We start from the raw sequence: 11640 nt of genomic DNA, 5'->3' as shown, positions 1-11640 counted from the left end.
ACCCAGTTTAAAAGTGCACAAAAGATCTGAATGGACAATTCTCTAAAGAAGTTCTACAAATAGTGAATCGGCACATGATAAGATGCTCAACATCATTAGCCATAAGGGAAATGCAAATCCGAATCACTGCTTCATACTCACTAGGATGGCTCTAACCAAAAAGCCAATAACAAGTGTTGGCGACAGTGAGGAGAGATTGGAACCCTCATACGCTGTTGGTGGGGATGTAAAATGGTGAAACCACTTTGGAAAACAGTGGCAGTTTTTCCAAAGGTTAAGCATGGAGTTTTCATATGACCCAGAAATCCCATTCCTAGATATATATCCTCTTCCACTCCTTGTTTGATTCCAAATTTATGAAATGCCCAGGATAGCAAATCTATAGCGAGAGAAAACAGCTTGGTGGTTGCTTAGGGCAGAGGCGTATTGGGGGAGGAACAGAGAGTGCTAATGGTTCCCGGGGATTTGCAGGGGGGAAGTGATGAAAATGTTCGAAAACTCAGTGTGGTGATGGCTGCGCAGCTCTGTGAACACACTAAAAGCCACTTACATGGGTGAGTTGGATGGTTTGTGAATGGTATCTCGATAATACCGGTAGTAAAAACGAAAAATCCAAGCCCTAAAACCTTGTGACAATGTCCAGTGCATCCTATCTTTTATTTTTTTTCCTTTTTAAAAAATATTTTATTTATTTATTTGAGAGAGAGAAAGAGCACACAAGTTGGGGGTAGGGGCAGAGGGACAGGGAGAAGCCGGCTCTCTGCTGAGCAGGGAGCCTGACCTGGGGCTCCAACCCAGGACCCTGAGATCATGACCTAACCTGAAGGCAGACACTTAACCACTGACCCACCCAGGCTCCCCGCAGCCTGTCTTTTAAGTAGAAGTACTACCTGCAGTGGTAATACTACATTTTAGTGTTGGAGCCTAAAATCGTGAGGCAGGTAAGATCCAGAGTAAAGACCCGTTTGGGTTCACAGCATTTCATGGGTCGGGCAGACATCCTACTTGGCGTCTATTTTCCTGGCATACAAAAGTTGTTGCTGGTGATTCCTGGTGCTTTGTCAAGGTCACAGCGAAAGGACGAGCGGGCCTCGAGAACTGGACTCACGAGGGCCATGCTCTTGGCAACTGGGGACAAAGAGTACAAAATCAGAGGCGATTTATCTTTTAATTAATTCATTTATTTATCTATTTATCAAAATCAGAGGCGTTTGAAATTAGCATCTTCTCACCTAAATCCTGGGTTAAAACTACCTCTGCATTTAGTTTGAAATTGAATATTTACTTCCAACCAGCGCTTTGAAAGAGTGTTTACTCTGCTTGAAAAGCTTCAGATTGTTTTGAGGGGGAAAAGCCAGGACTTCTGATGTTGGTCAGTCTGGAGGGAAGGCAGCAACAAAATCCTGAAATTGACAAATCCACCCTTCTCGGGCGCTGCCCGGGGGAAGCGGCAGGGGGCGCCCTGCCAGCTCCTGCCCCGCCGCCCTTCCCAGACCTCCCCCCGCCCTCCGCTCGCCCTCACGTCCCCAGCCCCCGCCTCTCTCTCCTCAGTCTTCAAAGGGCGCTCGGGGGTTGCGGGGCTCCAGCTTTCGTCTGCGGCCGTGGGGCCACCGGCGCGCTCGGGCGCCCGCAGCTGCCCGCCCGCGCCCCGGGAACAGGTGCCGGGACCGCTCGTGGCCCCCAGCCGCCCGCCCGCGCCCCGGGAACAGGTGCCGGGACCACTCGTGGCCCCCAGCTCGTGCGGAGGCGGGACCCAGGAAGGGCGCGCCGGGCGGCCGCATGGAGAGCGGCGGCGGGACTCCCCCGGCCGGGGCGCTCGGGGCCGCGGCCGAGCCAGCACAGTGCCCACTGCCGCCGGGAGCCGAGGGCGCGGCCGGGCCGGTGGAGCCCGACGGGGCGGCCGAGGGCGCGGGGCCCGGGAGCGGGGGCGAGGACGCGGGCGGGCCGCGGCGGGCTCTGCGGGCAGTATATGTGCGCAGCGAGATCCCGCAGGGCGGTGTGGCCGGCGGCCCCGAGGCGGGGGCGCGCCAGTGCCTGCAGCGGGCCTGCGAGGCCGAGGGCGCCCAGTTCACCTCCGTGCCCTTTGGGGAGCTCGACTTCGGGGAGACAGCTGTGCTCGACGCCTTCTACGACGCAGGTGAGGCGGATGCCCGTTCACCCCCACCCCACCCCAGCCTGCCAGCTTTCAGGGCCCTGGGCCGCGGCCAGCCAGCCGGTCTAAGCCTCCCCTGGCGCTCACCGCACGCTCGCCCGGCATTGTACCTTTCTACAGATAAGAAAACGGAGGCCACTGGCATTTAACCAAGTGACTTTTTCGTTTCCTTAAACGTCAGTTGACCCAAGAAACAGCCCAAAACCCAGATGACACAGAGCTCTCCTTCTCCCCCTTCCCCAGATTGTATTTCCTCACTCCGGCCATGTCCCTTAGAGCAATGAGTGGGTTCCTGGCTACACATAAGCATCACCCGGGGAACTTTTAAAACTCATGTCCAGATTGTACCCCGAGGATCCCACAGTCTAAGGCCTCGCGAGTTTTTAATGCTTTCCCAGGTGATTCCATTTTGCGGCAGAAAGTGGGAATCCCTGTGCGGCAAGGGAGTGTGTGGGGGGAGGTGCTCTTAGAAATGCCCCAGGGTTCTTTCTAGAACTTTAATTCCTGTCCCCAAACACGCTTGGACATCTGTTTTATCCCATAATGCACAAGCGTTCGGGGGTTCTGGGTCTCCTCCCTTGCTGGAATGGGATACTAGCTCTCCAAGCTCCTTGTGATGAGCGTGTGGTAAGAATCCAGTCTTAAAATCAACACTTTTTGGTTGGCAAGTTTCTCCAGGTGTGCAGTGGATGGCTGCTCGGATGTTTTTCCGTACCGGACGTTTGGAGTCGATGTGACAAGCCTCTGGCAGTTGGGTGATAGTAATAAGCCTTGTATGGGGGACAGTAATTACCTGGTTTGTGCCTTGGTTTCTCTGGTCAAGAGGTGGTGACCGTGCCCACCCTAAGCCTAAAAGCATGTGAGAAGGTACAGGGGGGAGTTTGAGAGCCCGACCACCCGACGGGGAAGCCGCAAGCTAGGTGTATTGCCATCCGTTCCCAGCCAGAGGCAACGCGGTGCTGTTTTCTGCAGAGCGAATCCTCCGCACCTGGAGGGGGGCTGAGTGTCAGGCTTGTTCAAATAAAGCAGCAGCTGGGCGCATTGAAAACTCTCTCTTGATATTCTGAGCGCTCAGTTGGTACTCCTCAGTGCTTTGCCTTTTTAGAAAAGTTCCTCGGGAGCCCGCTTCACCCAGAACCAACCCTCGGTTTTCTTGACCTCTGTTCATTTTCCTCCGAAATCAGAGTTGGGTAACACTCTTCTCTGAAAGGGGAAATGTCCCTTCTGCTGTGCTGCACAATTGTAGCCTCCTGCCTGCCGGTGCCAACTCTGAAGCTGGGTGCGCGGCGGCTTTACTCCTCTGGGGCTGTGTGTGTGTGTGTGTGTGTGTGTGTGTGTGTAAAACAAGCCCTCATCTATTAACCGGACCCTTCTGGTTGGGCGTGAAAGTTCAGTCAGAAATCTTGGGCTTTCGATTCCACAGCTACACAACAGACACCTTTTCTTGCTCTGGGTCCAGATTGCCTAGAATTTTCTGCATCGTGTACCTCCTTTGGTTGACCTTGGCTTGGTCTTGACTAAATCATTTCTCCGTACGTTGTTATAACCAGTAAATTCTTCGCAGAGGTTTGGCCGAGGATGTGTGCAACTCCAGTCGTGGGTTTCTGGATTAAACTGAGATTCTCCCCCCCCCCACACACACCTCTCCTGGCTTCCTGATCTCTACTGCTCACGGACTTTGGGCATCTCCACCCAAACAAAACACAACAACAACAACAAACCCACACAGAACACCAAATCTGTCACTATGGGTTCTTTGTGAAAGTTGTAAAAGCACGCCATCCGACTTGGTGGCCACTAGCCACAGGTGGCGGTGGACATTGCAGTCCGTTTAACTGCAATAAGTCAGTCTGTTATTGGGACCAGCCGTATTTCAGGGGCTCAACAGGCACAGCGAAGAGAGCATTTTCCTCCTCACAGAAGGTGCCACTGGACTCTGCTGTTCCAGAAAACTGCTTGTGGGGGAGTGGGCGGATTGAGATGTCCCCAAATGTATTTCAGGGAGCGTGATAGATGAGAAGTGGGAGGACTTCCGGTCTCTTGTGCTCCTAGCGAGGCAAAGCCGGCCGGAGCGTGTTCTCCCCCTTGTTGTGCGGTTTTCCGTGGTTCTGTGTCGGTCTGGAGGAGAGGTTCGGGGTCGCCGGAGCATGGATGGTTTGGTGGGGGTGCGAGAGAGCCAGAGGCGGGCCTTCAGCCCCAGCGAGGACCAGTGACTCTGGTGAAGGAACACGGCCAAGGCCACGAGCACTTGGAAAGAAAGTCCTAAAACATATGTAACCTGTAATTTGCCATTTAGCCATTTTTTAAAAGATTTTATTTATTTATTTGACAGACCGAGGTCACAAGTAGGCAGAGAGGCAGCTAGAGAGAAGAGGAAGCAGGCTCCCCGCCGAGCAGAGAACCCGATGCGGGGCTTGATCCCAGGACTCTGGGATCACGACCTAAGCCGAAGGCAGAGGCTTAACCCACTGAGCCACCCAGGCGCCCCCATTTAGCCATTTTTAAGTGTGCATTTCCTTGGCATTAAGTACATTCACACTCTTGTGCAGCCAACGGCCACCATCCCTCTGCAGAACTTTTTCATCAGCCTGAACGAAAACTCTGTGCCCCTTCAACTTGTCACTCCTCCCTCCCCTTAGCCGCTGATAACCAACGTGCTACTTTCTGTCTCCGTGACTTTGCCTCTTCCAGAAATTTCATATAACTGGGATCATAGAGTATTTGTCTTTTGGTGGCTGGCTTATTTCACTTAACACAGTGTCCTCAAGGTTCATTCGCACCGCGGCAGGTAGCAGAGTGACCTTGAAGGCTAATGAATGCGCCCATGGTAACCGTGGCATTTGCAGATGGGGCACTTCGGTCGCTTCCAGCTTCAGGCTCTTGTAGATAATGCCATAATGACCATGGGTGTTGGAATACCTGCTCAAGTCTCCGCTTTCACTTTCTGGGGTACATACCCACCTAGGGAATTGCTGAGTCATGTAATTTCATGTTTAATTTTCTTTTTTTTGAGGGATCTCTTGTTCACTTTTAGCAGAGGTGGTGGCCATTCCTGTGTGCCTTTGCTCTGCAGAAGGACTAGCTTTTATCTTATTTTTTAAGCATCTGTCCCTACGTCTTCAAAGGGGAGAGTCTGGAATTTAGCAGAACTGTTAAATTCAGTGAGGGTCAATCCCTTGGTTACTTTCAGCGCTTGGAAAACAAAGCAGGTCTTCTCTCTCCCCCCTTTCTCTTTTTCTTTTCCTAAAAGAAACCCCTTCCTTTTGTTTAAATGCCCATGTATCCGCTTGAACAGAATTCACAGTCCTGACTTGCGAACGCTACTGCGCATGCGGAGTGTACGTACCAGGAGCAGCCTGTTCCCCTACTCCGGGTACGTGCGGCGTGTGTCCCTTGGAGCTTCTCGGTGCTTGTGAACACAGCAAACACAGACTTCCTGCGGGAAGGGAACTGTGTAACTCTGGCTCGTGCTTTCCCATGCATTCTGAGGTGGAAATTCTGTTTAACCGGACTCTCTAATCGAATATGCTTACTGTGCTATCAGACCCTTTTTTTAAAGGATTTTATTTATTTATATGAGAGAGAGTGTGAGAAGGAGAGGGTCAGAGGGAGAAGCAGACTCCCCGCGGAGCTGGGAGCCCGGTATGGGACTCGATCCTAGAACTCGGGGATCATGACCTGAGCCGAAGGCAGTTGCCCAACCAACCGAGCCACCCAGGCGCCCCTGTGCTATCAAATCTTCAGAGGAGGTCTGGTTCAGTAGAATACAGTCCAGTTACTTCCAAGGAATGCCCCATAGCATTGATCCCCGTTTACTCTCCCCTTGGTTGGGTGCTTGCTGACCAATCTAAGTGAGAGCCTCCAGCTGTGTGCTAATTCGTGGCCTTCTTGCCTCAGCTAGTAACGGGTCCCATGGCAAGAATGGGCCCCTTTGATCAAGCCTTGTCCCTACCTGCCCTGGGGCGCAAGTTCTCGTCTCCTCGCTGCTGGGTCTGGCTCTGCCTAACTTTGCTCCTCTCTGAACCTCATTTGGATGCTCCTTTCTTGTCCCCGGGGCCCTGCTTCTGAGGTCTTTTTCTTCAGTTGTGCTCATGGTGATTTTACAGGCGGTAAGCGATTGCCAGTTCGGGTGGAATCCTACAGGTCCGGTAGTCCTGCACTTCGCGAACATCCATTCTAAAGACCAAGGCCAGGGCTTTAGCCTCTGGATAAGCCATGTGACTTTGCTCTATCCTGAGGACACCCCTTTGCTGGCTGGCTCACGCAGAGTCATTTGGAAGATGCCAAGTGTGGCAGAGATGGCTGGCTTAGCAGAGATTCACGCTCCTAGTTGCGGCGGGACCCTGCCGACTCCATTTTCCAGCACCCTTTGAGTCTCGGAGGGAGGTATGACTAGTTCTGGCCAAGGAAACGGAAGTACGGGTGGTGTCTGTCGCTTCTGGGCCCAGGTGTTAGCATATCTTCCCGTACTCTGTCACCCTTTCCCCTGGTCCCCGGTGTAGACGATGGCGCTGGCGCAAGATGGAAGGCACCCGGATCCCTAACACTCTTCGGACGGTAGCTACTGGAGCGGAGATGCTCGCTTAGGGGGTTGCATGAGCAAGTGGTCAGGCTACTGAGATTGGGGGGTGGGGGTTGTTACCGTGATAAGAGTATAACTCGGATCATGAAAATCTAGCACAAATGCTAAAAAGTTGTCTGCAAGATACGCCTTTCCAAGAGGAGGTCAGGCCTCGTACTGCCCTGTGTCCTGGATCCTCCCTGTTCCTATCTCTTCCGACCTCCGATCCGCACCGCCCTGCTCCTTGCGAGAAGGCGGAATGTGCTGGAGCCACCGGCTTCCCACTAGCGATGGGAGGACACAGTCTACCTTCTGTTGCGCGTCACTGGTTTTGCAGTCTAGGTTATTTTTTTCCTTTTGTGTCAAATGATACTATAGTGATTCTGTCCGTTTTTAAACTGATGGTAATATTGGGCTTTCTGCCAAAATAGGGTGTGTCTTGGTTTAAAGTACGGCCAGCTCTAGTCCCTTCTGTTGCCTTTTCCCTGGGCTACGTCTCGCTTCTCCATTAGTGATGTTACTTGTGGATTTTTTTTTACAGATTTTTATTTGTTGAGAGAGAGAGAGAGAGCGCGCATGAGTGGGGGGAGAGGGAGAAGCAGACTCCCCGCTGAGCAGGGAGCCCCACTCGGGCCTCGATCCCAGGACCAGGAGATCATGACCTGAGCCCAAGGCAGATGCTTAACCGACTTAACCCCCCAGGTGCCCCCTACTTGTGGATTCCTCCTCAGCTCCGTGTGTCGTGTGGCCTGCAAGCACGCACAGCTTCTTCCGCAGTCCCCAGTCTCCCTTGCAGTTAGCTTGGGCCCTTCGGGAACCTGAGCAACGTCAGCAGGTACCCCAGTGACAGCAAGTGTGACATGAGCGCGCCCTCCGCCTCTCCGCCTCATGACGGCTCACCCGAGGGTCATGTGTTCGAGATGGTGGCCAAGCCCCTGAGGCTATGGGGCTTTGTCCCCTGCAGCAGCATAGCCGAGCTTACCCTGCCAATAAGGCTTGCGGTGCTGTTCTGAGCTTACCCTGCCAATAAGGCTTGCAGTGCTGTTCCGCTGGAAATGCCTAGAGGCAGCTCTCCCCTTTTGTGGACTCATCCTCAGGTGCATTGGCTTCTGCTCAAGATAGAGCCTTACAAATGCCTTCCGATGGCTTATAAGTGGGTGCATACTCTCCCCATTGCTCTGGAAAATGCAGAAAGTTCTAAGGAAATCAGGTCCGTGGGACGCGTGAGTTTGACGGTCGTAGAAGGTGCACTTTGTGTGGCATCTCTAGGCGGTCAGGAGACCAGGCAAATCTGGTTCCAACAGAACGTAAGGGCCATAGTTAGACCTTGTCTTCTCTTAAAGAACTAAGCGTGCGTGAGCAGAATCACCAACCTGGGAACCCGGCTTGACCCCGTCCTCTGTCCTTGCCAGAGCCAACCCGTTGCTTCCAGAGCGGGTCTCAGAGCCACTTGGCTTCGCTCGCTGTGCCCCTCCTCCCTGGCCCAGGCATTGTCTCCTCTCATCCCTGTTGCTGCCAATAAGCAGCAGCTTTGTTACCGGCCTCTTAAGGTTGGGTCAGCCTTGGTGTGTTCCCCTCCGTGCCCTCTGCTTTGACGCCACTGTACCCTTCGGTCTCGCTCTGCCCAAAACGCCCTCCGCCTTCACGTCTCCAACCTTCCAGGAAGCCTCACAGAGGCCTCACCTGCTCCCTGCCAGCTTCGATCGCACCAAGGTTTTCATTCCCAGCGAGTGACACAGTTGTGATTAAATAATTACTGCTAATTAACTCTTCAGCGGTAGGGACCCGGATACGGTAGGAAAACCGGATACGGTTTTCTTTGCTACTCTTGGAGGGATTCCCTAGGAGTATCTGTCCAGTTGCTTTTTGTTTTATTTTTTAAAAGATATTATCTATTTATTTGTCAGAGAGAGCGAGCACAAGCAGGCAGAGAGGCAGGCAGAGGCAGAGAGAGAAGCAGGCTCCCTGCTGAGCAAGGAGCCTGATGCGGTACTCGATCCCAGGACCCTGGGATCATGACCTGAGCCGCAGGCAGAGGCTTAACCCACGGAGCCACCCAGGTGCCCCTGTCCAGTTGCTTCTTAGAATAACTCTCAGTGGACACAGCTGACACTTGGTCTCACCTGTTGACATGAAGCAGAACTTGTCTGAAACCCTCCGAAGGAAATCCGAATGTGGGGGCGCCTGGGTGGCTCAGTGGGTTAAGCCGCTGCCTTCGGCTCAGGTCATGATCTCAGGGTCCTGGGATCGAGTCCCACATCAGGCTCTCTGCTTGGCAGGGAGCCTGCTTCCCTCTCTCTCTCTCTCTGCCTGCCTCTCTATCTACCTGTGATCTCTCTCTGTCAAATAAATAAAATCTTTAAAAAAAAAAATCCGAATGTGGTTTCCTGTAGAAACCATGTTGAAAATGGTGGCCGGGCATAGCTACAGAGCAGTTGTGATTTTTATTAGGAAACAAGAGACATCCTAATGACACATTTCTGGATCTCAGCCTTTCTCCTCAGCGGTACATCTCAAATAGAAGAAACGAGAACAGCTCACACTGGAGACCCTGGCATGGAGACAGTGTTTTGAACTGTTCTGAGAATACTGCTGCTGCTTTTTTGTCCACATTTTCAATGATGCGTATTTTTCATAATAGGATTTTCTTTTGAACAAGTTCAGTGGGAGATTAAAAATAGGGTTAGAACTGAGAAGCCTCCTCTCTCCCTGCTGGAGACAGTGGGGTCGTTCGCTCAGGCCACAGTGACTTTCCTTGAGGGGACAAGACCATATGAGCCTCTGGCTGGACCTCGGCTGGCCTGTGCTGGGCCTGCCTGCTGGCTTGCACCTGGGGCCCTTTCCCAGAGCCGCCTCCCTTTCCAGCTGCTGTTACTGCTACTGACTCAGCATTGAACCTGAATTTTATTCGATTCTTAGTCTCGTGGGGTGGGCCGAGGGAAAGAAGCCTTGCACCTGCAGCATTTCCTCACGGCTTTGCTGTGTGAGTCTTGAGTGCATTTAGGAGAGGTAAAGCCTCAGGGGCGGCCTGCTGCATTGCTGGCTGTATGTGATTGGGGCGGAATGTGTTTGGGGTTTCCAGCAGCTGACTTCAAAACCATACTTAGGGAATGCAAGCCTCCGTGTACCAGGCTTCGGGAGGGGGGCTGTTTAAATCCTTGTCAAGGGGCGCCTGGGTGGCTCAGTGGGTTAAAGCCTCTGCCTTCGGCTCAGGTCATGGTCTCAGGGTCCTGGGATCGAGTCCCGCATCGGGCTCTCTGCTCAGCAGGGAGCCTGCTTCCCCCCCCCACCATTTCTGCCTACTTGTGATCTGTCAAATAAATAAATAAAATCTTTAAAAAAAATAAATCCTGGTCAAATAACACCAGTGGGGGAGGGGTGAACTGGTGCAAAGCCGACTGGAAAACTTCTCGTGCCCCCCACCGCCCTGCCGCATAGTGGACCCTCCTCGCTTTCGGGCTGCTGGGTGTGGCAGGGCTCGGCCAAGATGTCTGGTGGTGGCTGGGGCGTGGTTGGCGGTAGGAGCAGCCGCGGCACAGTTAGGAGTCGAGCCGTGGCTGGTGGCAGGAAGCTGAGTTCACTGCAGGATCGGGTCAGCCCCGGGGGCCGGGCAGAACTGGACAGAGGTGGAAGCGGGAGAGGAGTCGGTTCATTAGTTGTCCATGAACTTGTTCGTGGGTTTTTCTTGTGGAGGATTCCAAGCATGTACACGACGCAGCTTCAACAGTGAGTAACGTCGAGCCGTGCTGATTCCTTCTTCCCCGCTGCCTCCTCCCTGCCCCACGCTTGATTGTGACGGTCTTAACCATCTTTCGCTTAGGGTGCACAGACCTTGAAATGTACACGTCTCCGCCGCACAGTCTGAGACATGACTAAACCCACGTGACCAGACCCTATCAGAATAGACGTTCCATCAGTCGATCAAGTTCCCTCATGTGCCCCTCTTGCTCATTCCCTTCCCCACTCCCATTGCTGGCCCCACGGAGTGACCAAGATGCCATCACCACCAGTTAGATTTGCCGTCGCTGGAGTTTTGTGTAAATGGGCTCGTGCGGCGTGTGCGCCCTCCGGAGTTCGCTTCCCTTGCGTGGCGCCGTGTGGTTGAGATTCACGCACACCGAGCGTGTGTCTGTAGTTTGCTCCTTGGCCGTGTGGAGCACTGTTGGATTGTGTGGACACACTGCAGTCGGTTTAGTCATTCTCCTGTGGAAGGGCATGGGGGCAGTTCCCGCTTTGGGCTATTACAGGTGAAATTGCTGTGAACATTTGTATACAGGTCTTCTCGTTATGGTTTTAATTCACCTTTCCTTGTTGATTAACGACGTTGAGCCCCTTTGCATGTGCTTTTTGGCCACACACATATCTTCCTCTGCGAGGTGTCTTTTGAGACCATCTACCCATTTAATTGGGTTGTCCTCTTATTGAATTACGCGAGTTCTTTATATATTCTGGATTCAAGTGCTTTGTCTGAGGTATATTTTGCGAGCATTTGCTCCCACACTATGGCTTGCTTACTCATCTCCTTGGGACTTGTGATGAGCAGAGAATTTTCATTCTGGAGAAGTCTCCTCGAGGTTACTTTTCTGTGAAGGTCGCCTTCTGTGTGTCCTCTCAGAGACGTCTGTGCCTGCCTCCAGGTTGTGCTTGCACACAGACTCTCACGAGTACGTCTGAATACTTGACTGTTGGGGCTTCTACGCAGAGGTCTGTGACCCATCGCAAATGAAGTCGCACACGGGTGACTTGCGATGGAGCACGTCTGACACCTCGTCTCAAGCACCCGGGAGAAGGCTCTCACCCCGGATGAGTGTTCCAGGCACTTGGAGTCGAGCTGCCAGAGCCACAGCTGCCTGCCTGGTGCCTCACCCTCCAGGAAAGTGTAGGAAGTGCAGGTTATCCCTGGGGCAGATGGCGTTTCTGCGCTCCG

The 11640-nt window shown here is 53.1% G+C and overlaps 1 protein-coding gene across 1 annotated transcript in view; it reads left to right on the top strand.

The window, feature by feature from the left end:
• The first annotated feature begins 1581 nt into the window (after window positions 1–1581).
• The window catches only part of MAP3K15 (mitogen-activated protein kinase kinase kinase 15), a 123063-nt gene continuing 113004 nt past the window's right edge, over window positions 1582–11640 (top strand). Inside the window, exon 1 of the mRNA XM_045994893.1 lies at window positions 1582–2137. Coding sequence (XP_045850849.1) covers window positions 1780–2137 — 358 coding nt within the window. The 5' untranslated portion in view covers window positions 1582–1779. The remainder of the gene's footprint in view (window positions 2138–11640) is intronic.

This window comes from Meles meles, chromosome X (genome assembly GCF_922984935.1).
Source record: "Meles meles chromosome X, mMelMel3.1 paternal haplotype, whole genome shotgun sequence".
NCBI lineage: Eukaryota > Metazoa > Chordata > Mammalia > Carnivora > Mustelidae > Meles > Meles meles.
Note: the sequence above shows the minus strand (reverse complement) of the source record. Positions and strands in the feature narration are given on the sequence as shown.